Source organism: Microtus pennsylvanicus, chromosome 10 (genome assembly GCF_037038515.1).
Source record: "Microtus pennsylvanicus isolate mMicPen1 chromosome 10, mMicPen1.hap1, whole genome shotgun sequence".
NCBI lineage: Eukaryota > Metazoa > Chordata > Mammalia > Rodentia > Cricetidae > Microtus > Microtus pennsylvanicus.
Genome location: NC_134588.1, coordinates 112,911,277 through 112,936,788, shown reverse-complemented (window position 1 = coordinate 112,936,788; position 25,512 = coordinate 112,911,277). Strand labels below are relative to the sequence as shown.

Genomic DNA, 25,512 nt, shown 5'->3' with positions numbered 1-25,512 from the left:
CTGCAGTGAGTTTTCAGTGGGGCTAGATAATCTGGTGAGATAATGTGAGCAGCCAGACAGCATCTCCCAGCACAATGGCAGAAGTGCAGGCTCCTGGAAGTGGGTAAAACGGTGGTGGTGGCTGAGTCCATTAGGTGCCAAGGAACACTTAATCAAAGCTGAACATACTTAGTGGGTGACATGGCCTTGGTTAGAAGTCACATCTCACACTGGCAGGTGGGCTGGAGGAAGATGTTCTGTGCTTTCACTGCAGGTCAGATCAATACCCCCTGGTGATTTCCCTGGCTCCTGAGATAAGTTACAGAACATTAAAACACTGGCCCCTTAAGTCACAATGCCTTACACAAAGGGTGGGTTGCAGGGGATGGGTAGGATTGAGGAAATTAAACTTTGGGGAAGGAGCCCTTGCCTGGAATAGTGGGTCTGGGGTAGGCAGGAGAGGGTCCTACTAGTCTCAGCAAATAGGAGGCCAGGAAAGGAGAAAAGAAAGCCTCTTCTTGCCTCCTGACTCCATTTCAGATCTGAAGAGCAGTGTCTGTGCTAAGCTTGCTGAGTGGGGAGTCAGGAAAACAAATTCCCTCCTCATTAATCTCCTGTATTATCCTGGCACAGTGGGAAGACCTGTGTTTAACAGAGCAATGCTTATCTGAATAGTTTCTCTAGGAAAGAAGGTAACTAAACATTGACTTCATTTCAATGTAATAAAACTTGCATGAAACAGATATTGCGCGTGCGCGCGTGCACACACACACACACACACACACACACACACACACACACACACGCACGCGTGCACCATGCCACTGGTCTCCATCTCCTCCATAACAGTCAATCCTCAATAAGTACTTTGACTCCTGGTAAATATTTACTTAGCATACAATAACCACCTTACTACATTTAGCACATAAGATGTAACAAGAAAGCACTTCATGGAAGAATGTTCTCCCTTTACTTTATCTGTGAATAAGTAAATTCATTATGAACACACATAAGCATGACAGTAACAATCAATTAGTGTTTAGCATGTTGTCCTCTAAAGCTCATTAGGAAGTATCTGAGAAGCTTAATCTAAGGTGCTGTGTTTGTTAATTTTCATGCTGCTACTTGCTTGGAGTAACAACTCAAACACTGTTTTTTTGGTGCTGGACTTTGCTTTTGTTTTGGGGTCCCTGACTTTCTACAGTCACCCTTGGACCCCTGAAAGAACTCTGAAGAGTCAGCTAATTCTGGAGCACAGTGAATGTGGGGACTGGGAAGCAGATGAGCCTTTCCATTTCTTCTGATCAAGGGCTGGCTCTTTCCTCATTCATGGCCCGTGTACACTCTGTGGGAGAGATCCAGCACAGGAGAAAATTACTGTGGAAAAAGTAGGTTGGAGGACATGTGAAAGTTACAGAAAGACTGAACTATTGCTCTTGGTCCTGTTTCAGAAAAAGGTCTAGCCTGCCCCTTTCAACAGTTCATGGAAGGCTTAGGAATGGGCTGGGCTTCGGAATGTCTTTCTAGGTTCTGAACATTTTCTTGCTTGGGGTTCATACTCTAAAAGCTAAGCTTTATGTGTGGAGCATCTGGGAGAAGAGTCACAGAAGAGACTGGGCCAACCTAGTGTCTGAACTGAGTACCTTCAGCTGGCTTTGAATGCCATGCTTGAATGGGCCTGAGACATGGTGTCCTCATGGAGCAGCTGAGCTCTGTCTCACCTGCAGTGTGACTAGGAAGGGGGTTGAGGTCAGCAGCAGGCTATGAACAAGGGTCTGCATGGCCACATCTGAGAAGTCAGGCTGGAGTTTTCAGGAACTCAAGCAGCACTGTGAATGGAATGGAACTGTCTCCCTCTTTTCCTTTCGACCTGTGAGCCTGATAAGGCAGGGTGTAGAGGATGTGAGTGTCCATAGGATGCCTGTCTTAGCTCTGGGAGATGAGCTACAGAAGTAAGGGTGCTGCAGAAGTGAAAGGGCTATAGAGAAGAAGAAGGATTATGACACAGTTGGATATATAACTTAATGACAAGAGCTATCGCTGCTGACAGTAGAGGCAGCTCACAAGATGGAACCCCATGACACATCAATCCTCTGCTCCAGGGAGGGTCTTATTTCAGACTTACAGGCAACCAAGACTCAGGGATGCTACATGACTTATTTAGGGTCACATTCCAGCAAGTGGAGGAGTCCTGACTGAAAGACAGGTGAGCCTCAATCTGAAGTTTATGCCTTTGATCACTCCATTTTGTGGAAACTGGCCTGTCTATCATCTATCTATCTATCTATCTATCTATCTATCTATCTATCTATCTATCTATCTATCATCAATCATCTATGTATGTATGTATGTATCTATCTATCATCTATGTATCTATCATCAATGTATCTATCATCCATGTATCTATGATCTATCTATGTATCTATGTATGTATGTATGTATCTATCTACCTATCTATGTATCTATGTATGTATGTGTGTATGTATCTATGTATGTGTGTATCATCTATCTATCTATCTATCTATCTATCTATCTATCTATCTATCTATCTATCTATCTAGGACAAAGTCTCACTACATTTTCCAGGCTGGGCTCAAGTTTCTGGATTTAAGCAGTACTCCTGCTTCAGCTTCCATTTATTTATTTATTTATTTATTTATTTATTTATTTATTTATTGGTTTTTTGAGGCAGGGTTTCTCTGTAGCTTTGGAGCCTGTCCTGGAACTAGCTCTTGTAGACCAGGCTGGTCTCGAACTCACAGAGATCTGCCTGCCTCTGCCTCCCAAGTGCTGGGATTAAAGGCGTGCGCCACCACCGCCTGGCTTTTTTATTTTATTTTATTTTTATTTTTTGTTGGTGTGCTTCAGCTTCCTGAGTAGCTGGATCTACAGACATGTGTCATCACACTTGTTTCAGATGCTGGATTTAATAGAACGCTCTGGATTTTAAGGGAGGGGCAGCACAGGCATTGTAGTAGTGATTGAAGATTTTGGAAAATATAGGAGACAACCCTACTCATTGCCTAAGGCTCTGAGAGTTAGTCACTTGACTCTTCTTCTTGGCTGTGGACCGTTACAGGCAGTAGGTTATATATTACTGTCTCCCCAGGCCTCATTTATATTATCTGGTTTAGTTAGTGGGAGGCTACCCAATTTACATGTCCTCTGTGTTCCTGGTTGCTGCTAGGCTCCCTATGTATTATTAGGAGGCAATGACTTGCAATGATAAAATTTTACGCTTATAAAGTAAGTTGGGTCAAACAACTGTCCAGTTTCCATTTGAAGATTTGACTATTAATTGACAGAAGACTTCTGGAATCATATTAGTGCCACCGATAAATTTCCTAGTTGGGTGGTGAGTGTTGCAGATTCTATGGGTCAGATTGCTCTTGCCTCTTGAGGACCACTTGTAGGGGGGATTGTACACATCAGCTGTTCCTGTTTTACAGATGGACCATTTGAGGATCAGGGAGCAAACTGACTTGCCCAGTTCTATTCAGTTCATCAGCAACTGAAATATAGCTTGCCTCCCTCCCCCAGGCTCCTGGCACCAGCTCAGTTTTCTTATTATCCCTATACACACCATCTCCCACAGACATGGTGGCTCATTTCCTGAAGCACAGAGATCCGTACCCATACAGAGGTGTCTGAGTTCACAGATAGAGCAGATGAGACCGAGGCCAGATGAGAGAGCAAGCCCTTGCCTCTGGAGATGCTGAGTTGCAACTTGAACCTGCATTCCACTGCCCAGAAAATGTCCTGTGGCTAAATCATCCTGCCCTCCACAGACATGTGGGGCATTGATTGCAGGACTAATCAGGGCCTTTAAACCAATATTAACCTAATTGTGGAATGATAGATAGCAGACACAAGCATATGGTGAATCATTACTGCACCAGCTAATCCAGCTTGTGCCCAGGATTCTGTACGGAGCCCAGTTAGCCAAATTCATCTCTTGCAGACATCTGTAATGATTGCACCTGCTGCTCGCTGCCTAGGATGGAGGCTTAATAATGCTAACAAACTCTGGAGCCTTAGGAGTGGTAATGAGCCTGGCACAGCCAGGAGCCAGGCTGTGACCAGTGAGGCTTGGGGTGGCGGGGTGTTGTTCACCGCTTCCTGCCTATTCTGTGGCTGAAACAAGGAAAGGGCAGTTTTCAAGGCCACCATTGACCTCACCATCCTGGAATGACTGGGTCCCCAAGGTTTTTACACAACCGCACTTCCAGTTCATCTGGGTACTTTTTCCCCACAGTCCTAGGTCAGGAATTATACTTGATTTCATAAACAGAACTAAAATTTCTGGCAGTCCATTAGATGAAGGTTAAAGACTAAATGGCTTGCTAAAGTCTCAGGGCTGGCTAGCAGAGGAGCCAATGTCAAAACGACTTAATTCAAGTCTTGGGAAAGTTTTGGGTCCAGCTGCCTCACAATTTACACTCCTCACCCTAACGTCTGAGTCTTCCAGCAAGAAGACCCCCAAGTGAGAACATGGCAGATCTTGATGTCTAGGTGGATTTGGGGTCTGTGTGGCCAAGTGCCTGGTGCAGTTTGGCAGGGCACAGAACTCTAGACCATGTGACCATGAGGCTTCCTGCAGATAGTCCTGGTTCCCAAGCGTTTACATTCTAAAGTGGTTCCACAGACATACTGATGCCTTCCTGATGGCTTTTCTATAGGCCTAGGCCTAGCCACCACTCCCTCAAAGTTCATTCCTTATGAGATAAGGTTGTCAGTGAAGAATCAGAGATCTAGAGAATCTAGAGAATTGGAGGGATCAGGCCAGCTCTATTTCCTCCTCACCTGTGGAGTTCTTACACAGCCCCAAGAGTCTGGGAATTTACCCCCTCTGCCACTGACTCTTCTCTTTGTTATGTTAGATTCTAATCAAGGCCCTTTGAGGTTCAGAGCCATGGGTGATGGATGAGTCATGGAGCATCCAGGCCATGCATGGTTGCTGTGTCAGGGAAACAGGCCCGAACTAGGAGTTAGGAGATTTAGGGCTGGATTCTCCCATAGCGGTTATTTCCCAAGGGACTGGAGAAAAATCATCTCATGTTTCCCCAACTTTTGCTCTTGTCAACTTTTACAGTAGTTTACTTGCCACAGGTTAGAATAATTTTAAAAAAGAGAGGGGGAGAGATAGTGAATGGGGAAGTGTCCTGTAAACTAAAAATTGCTGATAAAAAATAGTGATATCATTTTTATGGCTGCCATTGAGAAGTGACTCTCAGAGAAGCCTGAGGCTGCAGAGGAGCAGGGTAAAGGAAAAAAGCCTGAGTTCAAGTCAAGCCCAAATCAGCTCCCAAAACACACAGAGCTGCACACTCAGTGGATGAAGAAGACCTTGACCTAATGTCACATGACAAACCATGAAGAAGGATCTAGTGGTTCCCTTCCCTTGTTACTCCTTCTTCTCACCCCTAGATTCTGGCTTACTTCCTGCCCAACCCCCAGACCATAGTGTCGAGTGCCTAGGGAACACCCCACACTGGAACATATGTCACTCCTGAGCTCGTCCGCCTGCCCGCCACAACATGCCTATTTTCTAATTTCCAGCTGACATTTCCCTTAGTGAAATAAATGAATCTGCTCCAGTGGAGGCCCTGCTCAGATTAAGCTGCTGTCAGAGCCACACGCACCAAACAAATTGTTGCCCACAGCCTACCCTGTAGGATGCATTTCAATGGGGTTAGGCTAGGAGGAGGGGCCAAAAGGTCCCAGAGGGGCTTTCAATGTTCATGCCAGCAGACAGGCAAAGACTAAATAAGGGGCAGCATGGGCACCTGGCACCCTGATGCCTGAGGAGACTAGGTAGGTACAGGGAAGCAACTGGAACAAGGCCCTCTGAGGGCAGAACCACGCTGGAAAGACCTCTTGGGGCATGTTCCACAGAAGGAAGTGATGTGAAAGGTGCTTGGGGAGCCCCAGAGAAGGAACTACAGAGACTCTCCACTCTGAAGCTCACACGGACGAAGACCAGCAAGTGGACTCACTGCTCAGCGATGATGTATTCCCCTGGCAGGGGTGTGCAGGGTACTCCAGCCACCTGCACATGATGAGCGATCTCAGAGAAGTCCAAGCCCAAGTTCACTCCATGGATGGTCACACGAGTCCCTCCTTCAGGTGGTCCTGATACTGTCAAAATCTGTAGGAGGGAGGAGGGGTTAGCCATTGACGAAGTCATCCACAGGAATAGAACAAGGTTCCCATCCCTCCCCAAGAGCCTATGATGAGGCTCCTAGAACATGAGTGTCTTCTTTTCAGCTTGGGCAGAATACTGATAACTTCTGTTTTACACTACTTCCTTGGATCATTCACCCATCTATCCATCCAGCCGCCCATGCACCCATTCATCCATCCATTAAAACAACAACAACAACAGAAAGTTCTGAACTCTTTTAAGAACATCCCTGATTTATGTCCATCTCTGTTTCACTAGCTGATCAAGTTACATAATCTCTGCGAACTTCAGCTCTTTTTTTGTGAAGAGAATATTACCATGTTTACCAAGCTTTAGTGAGCATGGAAAACCCAAACAGCATTAGCATTAGTTCTTGAAGTTTTGTGTGCACTGGGAGGTTTGCTACTATGACACTGTTGTTATTGCTACTTCTGTGTTAGACCCTGAAGGATACAATGGTGAACACAGTGCAGATTTGTCCTCAGGGAACTTATAGTCAGGAAGGAAATGATAGCAAAGACTAAAGAATAGTTCTAGTCTGGGGTCTGCAGTGGGCAGACAGATACAGGGAAAGCAGTGGGCATTTGGAGCAGGTGGGGACTGGATGGCTGAGGAGAACATCACAGATTCAGAGTGCTTACCATAGTTTCTCACAATACATGTTAGAGCCAAGAAGTGACTTTAGATTTTACAAACCTTTGCTGGCTTCCTGCTAGCAAGGATCATTTATTTATTTATTCATCCTTAATTTCAGTTGCCAAATGATGATTTATCTCATTTTGCTTTAACCCAAAAAGAAAGGAGTGGCAGAATCAGAACACCAAAGTATACACTTCTCTGGAATCTAGTAAATCCTATTGAATATGTTCATGCTTTGAAGTCTGCAATTACCTGAAGTGGGAAGTAATTAGCGAATCATGATCCTGCGTGAACTCAGTTCCAAGGGACAGAGGAATTCATAATTGTCAACCTTGGATCTTATTCTAAGATTGTCATTTTAGAGAGAGAAGAATGAGTGCTAGAGATGTTCGATGGATCCAAAATCTCAGGCAACTTTACGCAGCAATAAAAGGGTGACTGTTTCCACCGCATTATAAGAAAGGCAAGACTTGATTGAGACCAATAGTCCACTACGACCCCAGGATGATTCCCCTGGGCAGAGACACACTGCCTTTGTGTTCTTGGACATGAACAGTTTCCTTAAGACTGTACATGCTGGTTGTCTTAGTTGGGATTTTTATTGCTGTGATGAAACACCATGACCAAAAGCAAGTTGGGGAGGAAAGGGTTTATTTTGATCACAGTTCTACATCATCAAAAACAGTGAGGGTAGGAACTCAAACAGTGCAGCAACCTGGAGGCAGGAGCTGATGCAGAGGCCATGGAGCAGAGCTGCTTCCTGGCTTGTTCCTCATGGCTTGCTTAGCCTACTTTCTTATAGAACTCAGGACCACCAGCCATAATGGACTGGACCCTCTCCTATCAACCACTAATTAAGAAAATGCCTTATAGACTTGCCTACAACACAATCTTACGGGGGTACTTTCTCAATTGAGGCTCTCTCTTTTCAGATGACTTTAGCTTATATCAAGTTGACATAAAATCATCCAGCACAATTGACTTCTGTTAGGACTGGAACAGCAGCCATTATGAGTGATGATATGGGATGCCCTTCTGTATGCTGTGAATATGTCTTATTATTCACATTTATTAATAAAGAAGCTGATTTGGCCAGGCGGAGATGGTGCACATTTTTAATCCTAGCACTCAGGAGAGAGAGACAGGTGGCTCTTTGTGAGTTCGAGGCCAGCCTGGTCTATACAGTGAGTTCCAGAACAGCTAGGGATGTTATACAAAGAAACCCTGTCTTGAAGGAAAAACAACTGATTTGGCCCATAGTCAGGCAGAATATAGCTAGGCAATCCAAGCAGAGAGACAAGGAATAAAAGGGTGGAGTCAGGGAAGATGCCAACAGCCGCTGGAAAAGCAAGACATGAGGTAACACAACAGCCACATGGTAAAATATAGAATAATAGAAATGGGTTAATTTAACTTGTAAGAGCCAGTTAATAATAAGCCTGAGCTAATAGACTAAACAGTTGTAATTAATATTAAGCCTCAGTGTGGTTATTCAGGAACTGGTGGGCAGGAGAGAAACCTTCAGTTACAGGGTGAGTCTAGGTGGAAAAGGCAATCCTCCTCTGGTGATGGAGATACCGAGTCCTGTCACCCTTCCAGACATGGACCCCATGGCCTAGCCAGCAAGTAAGAGATGGAGTGTGGGTGGGGATAGCTCTCCCTACCTCGTTACTGGTGGCATGCTAATCAGACTTTGCCTTAGTGTTGTAAGGTGCCAAGCTAGAATTGATTGAGTCTGCTGACTTCCCTTCCATTTCTATGCGCCTTCAATGGTACTGCTTCTTGAATCTTGCCTGCAAGGCCCCGAGAACACTGTTCTGGAAACTGATTTTGCTCACTGTCATCTTGTCTGTGACTCTGAATCCCTTTTCTTGGAATAAAATATTCCACCTTATAAATAAAACTAAACACATCGAGTAGATCATGGGAGAAATCACCAAGGAAACTCACGGGCATATCGATGTGTTGGGGGAGGTAAAAGAAGGAAGGACAGTGTGGAGGAGAAAAGGCTTGCAGGAGTAGGAGCCTCTGTGGTCCTTTCATTCTTGGAAACGAAAATGTCCAAGAACAGTGTGCTCTGCATATTCTGCTTGGCCCTGGCACAGTTTTTCAGAGGCCAAGGATCCTGCCTTGAGACAGACCCTTGCCATGAGAGGTGGGGGAAGGAGCTGCTTCTACCTTCGCAGGAGAGCATCAATAGGAGAACACACATTTTAGCTCCTGGTTCTGTTGGACCCATATGCATTGGGTTTCCCTGTGTTCCACCCACCTCCACCCCAACCCCAGCACCTACATGGCAGGAATCCACCTACTTAACGGGTTGGACAGAACAGTGCTGGTCGTTTCCTTTCCTTGGTTCCTTTCCTCCCACTTTTATTTTTTTTAAAAACATATACTCTTTTGCTCACTGCAGTTAATTACAACCTTTCAGAAAAAAAAAAAAAACTCGTGAAATGAAATCTTTCTGGAAAGCCTAAAAATACTCTCATCTTGCAGGTAGCATATGCATGCTCTGCCTCGGAAAGGTTTCCTAGTGCAGCTCCCCTGTTGTTCAGCCGTGACAGCAGCTTCTTCCAACATGGAGCGTTAGACACAGGTACAGGTACTGGGCTGCAGGGTCAGCCTGTTAGCACAGAGCTGCGCAGAAGCGTAAATCAGCATAGAGAAGACGTTTGGGTAAATTATAAGCAAGTGTTGTAATCTTGGCATGAAGGTATATGTCAAAGATACGTGTGAGTCCAGCTATCTGCTGTTGGTGTACAAATTGGAACCTTCTCTGATTATCAGACCAGATCCTCAGGCTTAGGAAATGCCGAGGAAACTGGGTCTTTGGGAGAGTATTATTTTAAGCCTTTTTTTAAAAGTAACTTTTTTCCCATTTATTTACATACCAACCAGTTTCCCTCCCTTCTCTGCTTCAGTCCCTTCCCCTTTCCCACTGACCCCCTCCTTATCCACTCCTCCTCCATCTCCATTCAGAAGGGAATGGGCCTCTGGTTTCTGCACAAAGCATGGTGCCTCAAATTGAAGCAGGGCAGAGCTCCTCCCCAGGAAATCTCTTGAACTGGAGGCCAGGTAATCCAGCATGAGAAACAAGTTACCAAAAGCAAATTAAGCACCAGGGAGAGGTCCTGCTCTCACCGTTAGAAGCCTTACTAAGAGACCAAGTTACACTCACATTGTCACACACATGCAGAGGGCCTCGGTCGAGCCCATTCAGGCTCCCCGACTGTAGATAACAAGGAGGTCCCAAAGAGGGATGCATGGATTTCCCAGGGAAGGGGAAGTAGAAAAGATCTCCTGGATAAACTGGGGGTGGGAGTTGGGGGGATGAAGGGATAGAAACTAGAGGGAGTGGGTTGGGTGGGCTGAGAGTCTTTTTTTTTAATGGACTATCTCTCAAATCGTCATCACTCGGGATATGTGGCCCAATAGTTGGCAGTAAAGAACAGCTAAGCAGTACCCAGTCTTGAGCTTAAAGAAATACATAGATTACAGTTTTGATTAAAACAAAAATTACTTGGAAAAGTTTGGATTTCCAAAATATAGATGAGTATCTGTGATCATCTGACTTGCAGAAGGGTTTCCAAGGTGCCCACTACTGATGACTTCCAAATCTCTGTTGTCAGCTCATACCTCTCTCCTGAGCTTCACAGCCATATATCCAACTGCTACAGGACATCTCCACTTCCACCTGAATGTCTGCCAGGTGCCTCAGGTTTCATAATATCTAAAAATGAACTCTTAATTTTTCTTCCTTCTACCAAGGCCCAATTATCCTCCCAGATTTTCTTTCAAGGTAAATGGGATCACTAAGCTCCTGGCTAGAAATTTTGCAAGCATCTTCGATAGTTACTTTTCCTTCATCTGTCGTGTATAATTAATAAGGTCAAGGTCCTTTCAGTTCTCACTTAAGTAGGCTTCATTATCTCACTCACTCTCACCAAAAGGTTATCCAGGTTCCTCCATGTTCTCACAGCTGCCAAGGGTTCTAGCCACTTTACTGAGGCAAAGTTCCCCTAGATTTTGGTCTCCCTTATCCCTTCAGGTGTATCTTCCATTCTATCACATGCCCTCTGTGTCCTACCAGAGATCAGTGGTTCCTATACTAGGTGCACTTTTAAAAAATCTCTGTGTCATGGCTGGAGAGAGGGTTCAGCTGATCAAGCCAAAGTTTGATTCCTTTAACTCATAGTGCACGTGCACCCCCCCTCACACACACATAAAAACCCTTAAAGATGCTCTATGTCTTTCAATGCATTTGCTTTGCCTCAGTTCAAAAGTCAGAAAGGCCCAGGTTGACAGTCTGTGCTTAGAACAAAGCAAAAGAGGAAAGCACCCCATAGAAACCCATCTATCCAACAAAGAGGACCCTAAGAGAAACATACATGGATCTAATTTACATGGGAAGTAGAAAAAGACAAGGTCTTCTGAGTAAATTGGGAGCATGGGGGATCATGGGAGAAGGTAGAAAGGGAAAGGAGAGGAAGGGAGGGGAACAGAGAAAAATATATAGTTCAATAAAAACAATTTAAAAAGAAAAACAAAGAAACCGGTCTATCAGAATCTTTTCAGATGTCTGAGAAGAGTACAAGGCCATGATATCTATATGGTGCCCCGAGTCACAAGAATCTGGCCTGTGCAGGGTACAGGAAAGAAGCCTGGTGAGAAAGATCTGGTGTTCAGAGAAAGAAAGAATAATAGCCTTCCAGGACAACATTCCAAACTAGGCAGCTGGTAAGTTCCCAGGTTCCTCCCCAGTGAGACTCTGTCCTCAGGGTTGTCAGAAGTAGCATGGAATTTCAGGATGCCAGCGACATTTCATTGTGCCCCAATGCTACTGGCAGGTAGATTTATGTATGGGTTTATAGAGGCAAACTGCCTAAGTGTCCAGTTACTGCCTGCAAAAGCCCAGGAAAGGCCTTTCTGATCAAAAGGAGCAGTGTGGCTTCAGGGGAAGGTTGAGGGTGGTCAGAGGGCAGCAGAGTAATACTGAAGCCTCCATTGACACAGAATAAACTCAGACATGGCTGGGGTGTTAAGACATATTTGCCTATCTTGGCTTCCGGTTTCAGATGGTCTGTGTACTTCTGACTGCTCTGGGGTAAGAAGTGAGACCTTCTGGTACCCAGGGAGTATCTGCAGCAGTAAGAGATCAGGTAGCCCCTGGTGTCTGGCAGTCCTGAGGTTTGGAAAGAAGCTCTGATACTCCTGAGCTATGTGACCTTGAACATACTCATCTAAAAATGATAATCTTGCTGGCTTCAAGGGGAGGATTCCAGGATTAAGTTAACTAATATTTGGAAGGCTCCAGCATGTTAGTTCAGAGAGCAGGGCATAACAATGTATAATTCCCAGCTCTGTGTTTCCCTACACAAAGGACTTACAGATGAGAAGAGCATTGCATATAGGGAAAAGCTAAGAGATGGTATAAATTTTCCTGTTTATCTGGAAGGAGAACTTGTGAATCAAGGAGTCCATGACAGATGCTGAGTGACCAGGTCGGAGAATATCTTAGAACTTCTGGCAGGATAAGCTTAGCCAGGAAGTGGTGGTGCTGAGGACAGGACCTTGAGGACCACCTCAAAGACCATGGCCAGGCAGGATCTTTACTGCCCATTTCACCAATGACGAATGAACTATCTTGGGACAGAGACAACTGTGCTTTTCTTAGCAACCTAATATTTAGCACACTGCTTAGCTCAGACCATCAACAAATATCCCCAGTTCCCGTTAATAAGAAATGCTGGTCTGTATCAAATTCTAGAACAAACTGTGTTCTTTAACTGTGACTGGAAGAAGGGGGTGCCAAAGTGTTGCTTGGGAGTGTATTCCTACTTTAGTGTATTCCTGCAACCACTCAGAACACCTTCCTATAATCCTCTTATTTTAATTTAATCCAATTTTTAATTTGGTTCTTCATGGAATGGAGAACTGAGCAGATAGCTCCTCATCAAATATCTTTCAGAGACTGAAGACAGAAATTACACTCCCTGGCCTTTGCCTTTATAATGCTGTCTGCAACTCCTCTGAAGAGTTTTGGAACCTTTTGCGCAGGGAGTGGGAGGTGTATTCTTTGCTCTGGATCCCGGTGTTTCTGTCATTCTCTGGGGCAGAGTGACCCACTCAAGGCTGAGGTTTGCGTGAGTGCCTAAGTAATCAATGTGCAGTCAGGAGGGCCTGAGATTACATCATTTCTCTGCTCGTCACACACACCATTCATGAGACCTGTTGTGGGCAGTATCTAGCAGAAGGTAAACCTTGGGTGTCTTTCCTATGCCTTGTGTTGTTTTTCTCCTTGAGGTTTCTTTCCCCATTTAGGGAACTTTTGTTATGGGGTTCTCTCCTTTCTAAAGAACTCTGTATTTGTGTGTGCGTGCGTGTGTGTGTGTGTGCGTGTGCGCACATGTATGTTTTCTTTTGGTCAGGCTCTCATCCATGTAACTCAGGTTGGCTTTGAACCTTTGGAGATACTCCTGTCTCAGACTCCTGAGCACTGGTATCACAGGCAAGTGCCACCAAATTTACTCTATATTTGTATTTTAGTGGGGCTTTAAGTTATCCTGTCACCTTAAGATGACTGGTATCTACTTATAGAGGGGGAAAGGTATCTTGTGTTTTGCAGGATCTAAGAGAAATGCTTTAGGGTTCAGTCTAGTAGCCATAAACTCTCTCAAACATGAAGTAGCTTATTCAAGCCCTTGCCATGCACCTATTGATTAGCACGTGTTAATGGGCTCACAGTAGATGACTAATGAGAAACTTCTGATTTCTTTTTTCTGGATCCTCCAAAGCTTTTGGAGCATTTGGTTTGGTGATCCTCTTTCTCTACAGGCTCAGACCTACCTTAAACAGCTGTCTAGTCCAATGGAGCCCTGGTTAGCACCCTAGAAGTATTTCAGCTCAGTTCCTAGTCTTTCTGGACTCTGTCATGTTTGTTTTCCTTTGTGGTGCCATGACCTGGAAGCAGCACAGTGATGTTATAACTGCCCTCATTCTTGCAGCCACTAATTGAACATTTCGAGGGAACTGCCACGAAGTTGCTCAGGGGCAAGACGAGCAGATGCAGCTGATTAATTACAGCTGGGGGATCTAAAGGGCTGCAAGAGGAAGCAGAATGGGAGGTGCTGGAGGTCCTAGGGGCTTGGCAGCTGGGGGAAAGTGGTTAGACTGGTTGCCTGCAACCACAGACTCAGGCAGGCCTGGGTGGGGCCTTGGAGGGGCAAAGTATGGGCCTTTCTCAGAGTCAGATGAGAGATTCTCAGTTGATGAGAGATTCCTAAAATTTGATTGCACCCTAGAACACAGTCTTCCTTAGGCCTGTCTCCTGACTTATAGGCACAAGGAGAAATAAGAATTACTGTCCATAATCTCCCAGGGATGGGAGATTTCTCTGACAATGATGCTTGCTATTTCTTCACTTATGAAGTGCTCAGAATGAGACAGAAATTGTACCTAGGTCGTTATATATTGTATCCTACTTAGGGCTCTAAACAAGTTACCATTTCACGGGTATGGAATAGCATTCCAGGGAGGTTAAGTAACCAGCTCAAGGTTGTACAGGGAATGACAGAATGTAGTGGAACTGTTCAACATTGTATTTAGTATCCTTATGACAAAGTCTGAGCAAATTGTCCCCAACCCTGCAGAGATCACCAACTACAAGCCTCTGCTTTCATCTCTTTTCTCAGCAACAGCCTCTTTCTCTTGGCTGAGGTTGTGCCTCCCTGCTTTACCATGAGTCCCGTTGTTGGCTTTGGTGTTCACTGTTTTTCCTTCTGCTCTCCCCTGCTTTGTGTTTCCCACCATCCATATTCCTTCTCCCTGTTCACACTGCTAATTTGGTTTGCCCCATCCTCTCTACTCATATATGCCTGGCCTCCCAAGATAATGCTGAGAGTGGGACTTTTGGCTTTCTTCCCATCTTAGCAGAGGCTAGAAGAGCTTGGATTCAGCTCCTTTCTCTCTTCTGTCTCTAGGTAAAGAATAATATTCATTTAAGTGAGCTTAAGAGAGATAGCAAGGATGACGCCCAAATCAAACATGGGGTGGGTTGTTGTGGAATATTATTTAACTACGTAAAGATGTATTACATTTAATTATGCTACAGAATATTACTTTATAAAGGTGTGTTCCATTTGTTCATGCTGCATTTGTTTAATGATATAAGGATGTGTATTTAATTATGTGAAGATGTGTTACAACTGTTTCACCTTGCCTGCCTAAGTCACCTGATTGGTCTAATAATAATGAACAGAGCTGAGTGTGGTGGCACGTGCCTTTAAATCCCAGCACTCGGGAGGCAGAGACAGGTGGATCTCTGTGAGTTTGAATTCGGCCTGGTCTACAAGAGCTAAGTCCAGGACAGGCTCCAAAGCTACAGGGAAACCCTGTCTCAAAAAAAAATAAAAAACAAAACAAACAAAGAGCTGAAAAGCCAGTAGCTAGGCAGAGAAAGGATAGGGAGAGCTGGCAGGCAGAGAAAACAACTAAGAGGAGAAATCTAAACTGGGAGAAGAATGAGGAGGAAAGAGGAGGAACCTGGAGCCAGCAGCCAGGGAGCCTCCACCCAGCAGACACAAGCAGCCATGAAAGTAAGATAAAAAGAATGAAAAGTAAAAAGCGTCAAGGCAAAAGGTAGATAATGAGAAACAGGTTAATTTAAATTAAAAGAGCTGGCCAGAAATGAGTCTAAGCTAGGTCGAGTATTCATACCTAATAAGAAGTCTCTGTGTCATGATTTGGGAGCTGGTTGGTGGCCCCAAAAGAGGGGGTGGGGCTCTCGAGTCAAGCAGCTGAGAGCTAAAAAACTACTAACGTAACATCAAGAAAGCTGCCACTTTTCACAACCTTCATCTTTAAAATGGGCTTAATTAGAGCTATCAACCAGTATTGCGTTCAGTGAACATCGATATTATTTTTCTTATCACCATCTGAGAACTAACAAATTCATGCAGAGACAAGGCTAGCTTAGGAGTGAAGGAAAAATGGCTTTACTTTTTATGAACTTCCTAGGCAGACGAGCAGGGACTTGATCCAAGTACACATCCTGCCTTGTGGCATTTGGTGCTGCCTCTCTGTGACCTGTGCACCCCTTGCTATGGTCTCTATGGTGTCAATCTCCTTTTCTGAGGTTTCAGGAGGAAGGAGAGACTGAAGTCAGAACTTCTGGGTCAGGGTGGGAAGGGGGAGAAGTATTCCCAACTGTGTATTAGATGCTCTATGTCAAAGACTGGTTCTAGGAGCAGACAGATGGATGTGTGTTGGTATACGGTCAGCTCTTCCTTCTCCATAATCTTTGCTCTTTTGCTGTAGCATTGTGCTCTTGATGATGCTGCTGACTGTATACAGTCAAGTTTTTATTCTACCCTGGTTCCCAAACACATCTGGACACTGAGCCCTTGACAGCAAATGATCGTGTATTTTTCCACGTTTGTGTGCACACATGCATGTGTGTGTGTGCATTCATTTATGTGTGTGTGTGTGTGTGTGTGTGTGTGTGGTGCATGCATGCCTGTGAGCACACATTCTTCACAATCACTAGAGCTGGTGAGGAGCTCTGCAGGAATCTATGGTTTCAGTGGTGCCAGCTCTCCTGCCTGGGGTAACTCCTTCCTAGTGCTGTCTTAGCTGATAGTACATTCAAAACCTAATTGTTATCTCAGTAGAGTAACTCCATTATTCATCCTGACACCATCCCCCGTTAGCTGTTTGTTGCAGTGATGTTATATTAATGAGGCCTGCAAATAAATGAACAGGAGATCAGAGTGCTGGCTTGTTTCTCAGGAAAGCTGGCTGACTTCTTTATTGGTAACTTTCCAGTGAGTCACTCCAGCTCTGAGCAGGTGGATTTTGGTCTTTCTTAAAAATATGTGGTGAAGCTGTTTGCCTAAACACTTAACTGTCCCAGCCTCTTGAGCAGTTCCATAGAAGCATTAGCAGCTGAAAGAGTCTGGTAAAAGCAATCTCCTTGAAATTATTCGGCACATGGAAAGCAGGAGCAACAGGAAGGATGGATCGCCTCAAACTAGTACAATATCAAAAATTATCTATCCTTAGTTTTGGAGGACAATATATACTGTTTTATACTTGATTTTCTTTCTATCCCAGTTACATTTACCTGAGATAGGTTAAAAAGATTTTCTATTCTGTAAGCATGGACTAGTGAGGCTGGAGAAGTTACTGAGGTTGACAATTTTACAAGTGAATTTATACAGTTGTCAGTGAAGAATTGCCTGGTGTCAGTGCATGTGGTTTTAGGAACACACAGACATATTCTTTCAGATTTCAAGTATGGTAGATTTTCTGTCACCGGCTGAGGTGCCACCTCCATGATTCCTTCTGTTTCTCAAGACTTCTGTGCTTTGCTTAGCCTGATCTTTGTCCCCGCCTGCAGGTGCACACCCTCTGGGTTCTATCCTATGGGTTCTCCCACTAGATAGAGATGCCTCAGAGGTCAGATCTCCACCCAGGGGACCTAAGATTCACTTCGACCACTACTGCACTGGAGAACAAAGACCAAGAACAACTCCATGTCACATAACACTTGGGGCATTAAATAAAAGACTATGCCTGAAGGAAAAATTATGGTTTCCTTATCAAGCTCACATGTATCCCAAATTTCCAAACTGTTTTACATACTCATAGAAAGGAGGTTGAACCTGATTATGTGTAGGAAGACAATTAAGTACAGGTAACTAATTCCAAAGGATGCTCAAGTACTCAGATGTCTGACATCAGATGGACACAGGATACCCTCTGCTGCAATGACAACAGAGGCCTAGTTTTCAACCTCTGTATTGCTGCTAACCAGATGACTTTGGGTACATTATTGATTTTCCCAAGCACCATTTCCCTAGCTCTTACAATAATTACAGCCATCTTGTTTGGAGGGGGAGAATGAATGATCTAAAGAACAGGGTGATATAAAATGAAAGCTAGCGTTATAGTCAAGCCCCAAATTAGAATTTCGGTTCCTGCTGTCTGAGTTGGTGTCCTCCTTAGCTCTGGATACACCACCTAGCTGTAGTCCTGTTTTTACAGGAGACAGTGGCCAAAGGTGTGGGTTAGAAGTTCCTTTCCTATGCTCTTTAGAGGGAGCAAAATGACCTGTGGAGAAAGCACTTTCCAATATCATCCAAGTAGCCAGTGTTCAAGATTGGGGCTGTGCTGGGAAAAACTGTGTCTTTCCAGGTTTCAGTCAATCCTGTGGCAACCTCATACTCAAGCACAGTGTCTGGTATGCATTGGTAACCAAGTAAACATTCTTTGAAGGGAAAATTTATTTCTCAGTAAGCTGTGACATTCTTTCTTAGCATTCTCATTTTATTGGGCTGGATTCTCCCCTTTATATGGTGAAGTTCTGATTCCTCAAACCACTACAGATACACAGAGAGAATGTCATCACGTGAACATGAGGAAGAGGTTGGGTGACAAATATAGAAGCTGGGGTGTCATCAAAGCACCAGTTTCTGGAAGAGAGGCCTGCTGCGATCTTCCCTCACAGGCCTCCCAGGGACCCAGACCTACCCACACCTTGATTTTGGACTTGAAACTTCCAAACATCCGAGAAAATCTATTTCCTTTATGAACACCACCCTAGAAAACTAAAAGCAGAGACCAAGTGGGGACCTTCTTCACTGCATTTGTTTCAGAGTCCTCTTAAATCTTCAAGTTTCTTTTCTTGAGAATATATTTGTTTGGTTGGAAGTGAGACCCCAGCCCCCTGTCAACCCTATATCCAAGGAATCTGGGATGCTTGGTTGTAAGTGAGACCCCAGCCCCTGGCATCCATTTCAAGCCCCCTCCCCTGGGAGTTGCCTTAGTCCTGGACTCCACTTCTGGGAAAGCCCATCAAGCAGTGACCCCCTCCCCAGGGAGGGTCAAGAAAGCCCTCCAAGTGGTGACCTTCTCCTCTGGGAGGGTCAGGACCACTCCCACAGGCTATTTAGGCTGCCCCTGCCCCAGAGAATGAACACGTGGTGCCCGGGTTTTGTGTGGTCTTCCCTTCTCTCTCTTCCCTTCACCATGCTTTCCCGGTACCATTCGGGAGGACTGCATTAAACATGGGCATCTTTTATTTGGTCTGATTTGGTCTGATTGGAATTATTTGCGTCGGCTGAGAGGCTCGTCTAAGAAATATTCCTAACAATATTCTGTCTCTTTTCCTTTTTGCTGAATCCTGAAAGTTCAAAGCTTCTTAGAATACATCTCTGGTTGTGGGGAATAATACCATTTTCATCACTGAGGTCCCAGTAGGCTCTGAGGCCCAGGCTGGGGATAATATAGACATGGCTGGGTAAGCATGCTATAGGCTTCCCAGTCCTCAGCACATCTTTTCCAGGGGCTAACAGGTACCATTTGCACAGAATCCTGGATGAGAGTTGAAAGCAAAAGCAACCCTGCAGGCCCTGTTATGGGACAGAATCATTATTATGCCATGAGTCAGTGAGAAGGAGCAGACAGTGAGTCCTGAGGTGGTCCTAACCTGTATATGCAAACTGGGAAATTCAACAGGCTGTTCAACTTGTCCTACATGGAGCATCTATAACAGATGGATCGTTAGGGGTTGCCCTGGTTGCTATGGAGACAGTAGGATAAGGAAGGTTAGGGAACAACACAGCTATTCATGTAACTTCTCATGAGTCCACGTCTTATACAGTGGAGCACCTCTGAGGTCATCTCATTTACTTCTCTGTTCATAGGCAGAAGAGCACCCCTTGAAGCCACACTTTGTTCCCACAGTTGGGCACAGACCATCACAGATCCTTCTTCCCTCTATATTCTAGAAGGATCATATAATTAGTGGCTTGGGTGGCCTGCTCCAAGTGGTGGTGCTGAGGACAACATATTGTCTGAAGATAAAGGAGATATATGAAAAGATTATCAATACATAGAAGTCCCATAATCATGAGAAAGTTGAAGAAAATGAGTTGATTCCTCTTAAAGATGACTTTGAACAAATTATTTATTCTTGCAAAATAATGTCACAGAAAAGGGACACAAAGGGGGCATTTTATCAGGAGGTCCTCAGGGTTGTTTTGGTGTTGTAAACACTGAGTTTTTGGTTAAGGTGGGGGAGGATTGGCCAGTTTTCTTCATTGAGAAGCTACTGTTGTTCCCATTGCAGTTAATTATGTGAAGACAGCTCAAGATTGTGTAAGTTCCCTATTTCTCATCAACTTTCACTTTATCTTTTCATCTAAGGACCATCCTTGCCTGAAACAGTTACAGTATGCACATTAAAGTTGTGAATTTCTTTTTTCATAATTCTTTCTCTGTTTATTAGTTGGGATTCTAGTGTGAAGACACATCTCCCCTCCTATTAAATGTTTTTCAGTTCACATTAGCAATAACTGTGGATTCTTCCCCTCAGATCCCCTCAGGTTGGTTTCTGTGCTCTTTTTCTTTTAATGGTTCTTGTCCAAATTATCCAGCCTGAATTAAACCATGAGGAAACATTGGGTACATCCAAATTGAGGGACACTGATAACATAACTGGCCTAGACTCTTTAATACCATGAAGGTCACTGAAGGGCATTATTAGGACTATAGATTAAAAGACTAAAGGGACAAGAAAATGTCATAATGTAATATCACATTGGCTCTCAGACCTCAGATTGGATTTTGGACCAGAGAAAGGATGTCACTGTGACAATTGGGAAAATGCTAATAAGGCATGTGTGTCAGATGATATTACTGGATCAACATTAACTGGTAATTCCATTATGCTTCTGTACAATGATAATTTTGGAAAACCTGGGTAAACAGGATATGAATGCTCTTTGTAGTACTTTTCTATCTTTTTATAAATATGAAATTATTTCCTAAGTGACCAGTTAGAAGTAACAGAAAATGACTTGCAGGTGGTCTTGTGGGGGTAAAGGATACCATATCAAAGAAAACAGGACAGTTAATGGTCTAGTCATTCCAGGCCTGGCTACTCCCTGCCATATGTCCTATCTAGAGTGATGTCCCTGAGTGGGTTTGGAGCATAGCACAGGTTTGTCTCTTCCCAAAGATACCCTTTATTATCAATGTCCTCAACATGAAAATTACCATTACGAGTCTTGGAACACCTTCTTTTGCTGATACATTCATTGGAAAAATCAATTATAGCCTAATTACCTCAGGAGGTTAATTAGCCTCCTGTAATTTGGGTGTCCTCTGTGAACCCAGCAGCCTGTCAGTCCCCAGTCTGTGACTAGAGGCAGGGGCTTCCCTTAGAGCTTATAGAAGCTTTAGCCAGGCTGAGAGCAGACACCAGGCTTTCTAGTTTGTGGTGGTAGGAAGTGCTTGCTGATGACAGAATCTCCCCTGATTTAAGCTCCGAACACCGTAGGTATTGACAGCAGTAAGACATATTGCAAAATATGGGACGATAAAAGTTTTTAGGCTATAAGTTGGCAGAAACCACTAGAAGAGATAAGGCATAGAGTCCTGAAGACTTCAAGATGCTAGCTGTAGGAGGGGAGGGGCTGAAGCAAGCCCCTTTTACATTTTCTTCCATCCAAAAAGTCAGCAGGCATGGCCCCTGGTCACATTTGAATGTAAGCTCCTACTAAAGTCGCTTCCTGTTTGGGGGCAGGGTCTAAGCTGTCACAGAGGCACCATGATGCAGCAATTTTCTCCGCTCCATATCAACTGCACTTTTCTCCACAGACACTCACGTACAAAGCAGCGCATGCTGCACCTCCTTCCCATGGTCCTGTGTTCAACTCTCTGGAACTTTGGGGCCTCACCTTAGTGACTTGGGGGTTGAAGCACTTGACACAGTATCCCTTCACACGGGGGGGGGGGTCACTTCTATCTGGTCTATACGAGCAATGGAATGGATATTGACTAATCGTATATTCCTTTGGTAAATCATGAGGAATTTTAAGGTAACTGTCATGGAATCTGGGTTTAAAGGCTGGTGCTGCCTTTTATCTGCTGTGTGAATTTGGGACTCGCTTTTTTTCTCTGTGAAATGGAGCTGAGAAAACTTAATTTTCTACAGTTGCTATAAAAATTAAATCTATCAAAGCCAAGCATGTTAAATAAATATCTGCTCCCCGTTCAAACAGTCTATGCAAAGGCTACAGCATCCGTTGATTTTAAAGTTTTTGTTTTTGAACTGAGACTTTGATTGGGTAAGAAAGGAGTTCAAGAAGTTTCCTAATATTCCACGACACAGAAAAGGAGCATGGTTTTGGGGGAAACGGTGCATCAGCTCTGGGAGGATGAGACAGGAACAGTTTCTCTCTGGCATCATCAGCTCTGCAGGCCACCGTGGAACCTGCCAAGGCCTTTGTTCTTAATAGAGAATGCACAATTTAGAGTCAAAGAAAAGTAACGGTTATTGACTGGAGATCAGCTAGCAGCAAGCACGTTAAATACGACTGTGCCTCTCCAGACCCCTCGCATCCAAGCAGCTGTTATTTCTCTCCATATCACCGATTCATCTTCCTTTGCAATTTGCTATTTTGGAAACATAATTTTTTCCAATATAATTAATTACTTTATTTACACCCATGAAAATGCACAAAACAAATTGGGACCAAGAAAAACTCCTGAGAAACAGTATGTAGCTAACATATGGCCTGTCTACTTCTTCGGTTTCCAATTTTGTACCTCTGAACTAATTGTAATTCCCCAAATAGCATCTCTGCAGAGAAACGCCAAAGCTGCTTTCTGAAATGTTCCTTTACCATGGAGTAAAGGTCTTGTCCCTACCTGGCTCAGCCTTCTACCTTGCCCCAGCTGGGAAGCTAGGCTGACTCTGCCTCCTTCATATACATGGGTATACAGATAAGTATTCCCATCATGCACTGCACTGTGGTATAGACCATACTCCTGTTCTAGACCATTGGCACACACACACAAGACCTCCCATATTTTTCCACCAAATATACCCTCTTCAGGAATTCATCCATAAGTACATTTCTTTCCTATATCCCCAGCCGCCCTTTTCTCTTTAGGAAGCTGGAGACTTACCTCTGTGATTTGGGGGTTGGAGCATTTGACGTTGTGGCTGGACCAGTCGAGCCAGGGGCTAGAAGTGCTGGGGCAGTGTTGGTGGAGGGTACACCTGCGTTCATCGCTGCACCAGCCACACTCAAACTTGTGATCAGCCTTGAGACAGAGGCCACAGCTCTCCCGCTGGGCTGCACACTTGTAGAGATGAACTGCAAAGAGAGGGGGCTGTCACGGATAGGCCTGCAGAGGCTCCATCCCATACTGTCTGTTTGTAGGTACACAGATCTGCCCCAACCAAAGACAACATCGGGGATCACCACCACTGTACAAGCAAAACATGGAGAGTGAATGAGGTGCCTAAGCAGTCATCTATAGGCACAGCAGAAAATAACGGGTTAAATGTTTCTGCTTCTAGACTGAATCATATCCCTGCTTTAACTGCGGATTCTCTACTTCCCAGCACTGTGACAAAGTATTTAACATCTCTGAATCTTGTTTACCTATCTCTCCCATGGAAATCATAGTTAGTTTGGGGCAGGTTTGAATGAGATGTTATACAGTGAGTGCTTGGCAATGCCTGGGATATACTAGATGCTATTACACACCTATTTTCTTTGAACTCTAACAGTGTTCTTAAGCGACGTGGGCTCATTTCTTCATTGAAGGTAAAAATAAAGCCCAAAGGAGACATGTTGACTGTCCCAGCTTACTGTGGGTACTGATTTAAACTTGCTGATGGTGGGTCCTGAGAAGAGAGGAATCTCAGTTGGCACCCTGGAAATGGTGTGTGGGGGGGAACAGAGTCAGCTTGTGCTCAAAGAAAGCCCAGGTGACTGAGGTAGGAGGCATGCTAGCAAGGAAGGTATGACACAACCCTATTCACAGCCAGTGTAGATGAAGAATGTGTCCTCAGAGAGGACAAACTAGTGCTTGATAGGTCACATGATCGTTCTGCAACTCTTTTGCTTTGAATTTTCTCTAACTGACTTGGAGGCCTTAGGGGAACTAGCTATCAAGTATAGTTGTACCATGAGCCCAGGGTTTAGTCCTTTCTTGTTAGTGCTGGGAATTTAGAGCTCCAAGCGAATTCTCCACATACAAAAATCTCCTCATGGATTCATCTTCTAAAAGTAGATACAACTGTAACATGTATAGACTGATATTCTGTTATCATTACTTAATAACTAGAATGTATACTCTCTTCCCAACATCTATATTCAATTATACATTGTAAGTCATCCAGAAATGATTTAGGTATTTGTGGTTAGGTGTAGATATTATGCCATTGGGTGTGGGTATTCTAGGGGTTCCTGAAAATAATCCCATGGTGGATACTGAGAAATGACTCAGAAAGTCACTTCTCATCTTTTCCAGCCAAATTATCTTAAGCTTTTGTGACCTATCCGTTCGCCTCTGCTGGAGGTCAGGTGCATGCCCCAGGGGAGAGGCAGTTTTCATTTTCCCATAGCATGCCCTGACACCTCTGTTCCATTCAGCTTCTCTGTCCAGATGCACAGACCATTCACCACTCTAAGTCCTAAGTACTCTTATGCCTGTGGTCCCCAAGGCACAAGACAGGCAAAGACAATCTGAAACTGAGCAAGTACTGGTAAGGCATTTATAAATCTGGACCTTGTAGTCTTTAGCCATAATCTCTGCAAATCCTCAGCAAGACCTTAAATAGTGAGCTTCCTTTTCTTTAGGGCCTGTGTGAAGACACTAAGATGTACTTTAAACTTGCATGGTTCAATTAGAAGCACTAGCAGTAGAACTTGGTTTGCTAAGTTGGGGAACCTGAGCACTTAAACACAGTATCCCACTGAACCCAATTCATGTACAGCTTTCTCTGACACCAAGGATCTAGTAGAAACATGAGTGAAGGCAGGAGGAGGCTGCTCGGGCACCCGCAGAGCCTTGTAGATGTCAGGGGAGTCTGATGTACCAGTCTGGTCATTTTCCTCCAGGTTCTGGGTGCAACCTCTAGGATCTAACTGATCTAACTTGTCAAAGAACATATCTTTTATTGTCTAGTGGTGAAAAAGATCTAGTCTAGGAGCAAGCAAACACAAACTACCTGTACTGAAGTCTGTCTTGCAATGTAGGATGCACTGACTTTAATGGTGTTATCTGGGACAAGAAGCTGTATTCCACAGATGCTGAAGCACCTTCAGATTTTGGCATTCCCTTAACTGACCCCCTGATGCCCAGGCACGACCCAGGAGTTGAAGCAGAGGCTAATGACAATTCTATTTACTTGAAGCATAACAGTATATATGGCTCCTCATGGATGAAGGGCTTCAAATCCCACCCAGAGCCCAGCAGCAGTGGCAACAGGTCCTCATCTTGGTGTGTACTAACTTGCAGGCCTTCTCTGAAATCATACGGTCTCAGCACTTACTATACTACTCAGCTTCACCATCCATAGGATGAAGCACACATTTAGAGTTACTGAGATAAATAATAAAAACAATTCAAATAAATTACCTAATGAATACGTTATACGACATGTGTTCAGTAGTTGGGTCATTCTGCCAGGACCTGCTTTCTGGACGAGTGCAATGAGAACCTACAGAGCAGGAGCCTTGGAGTTTTCCTCCTGCCAGCCCCCTTACTGAGCTTCTGTGCTCCAGATGTGAGCCTGAGTCTCAAAACTAGAGCACAGACATATAAGCCTTCTTTGTGCTGTCACAGTGACCAGGACTGAGAACAGGGGAAGGAAAGCCTGCATGAAAGCAATATCTCCATTTCTAGGG

The 25,512-nt window shown here is 44.3% G+C and overlaps 1 protein-coding gene across 1 annotated transcript in view; it reads right to left on the bottom strand.

Moving 5' to 3' along the window:
- Positions 1-25,512, bottom strand: part of Plxna2 (plexin A2) — a 196,998-nt gene that overhangs the window by 27,293 nt on the left and 144,193 nt on the right. Inside the window, exons 12-13 of the mRNA XM_075989535.1 lie at positions 22,778-22,968; positions 5,976-6,127 (exon numbers count right to left, since the gene is read on the bottom strand). Of these exons, the coding sequence (XP_075845650.1) occupies positions 5,976-6,127; positions 22,778-22,968 (343 nt within the window). The remainder of the gene's footprint in view (positions 1-5,975; positions 6,128-22,777; positions 22,969-25,512) is intronic.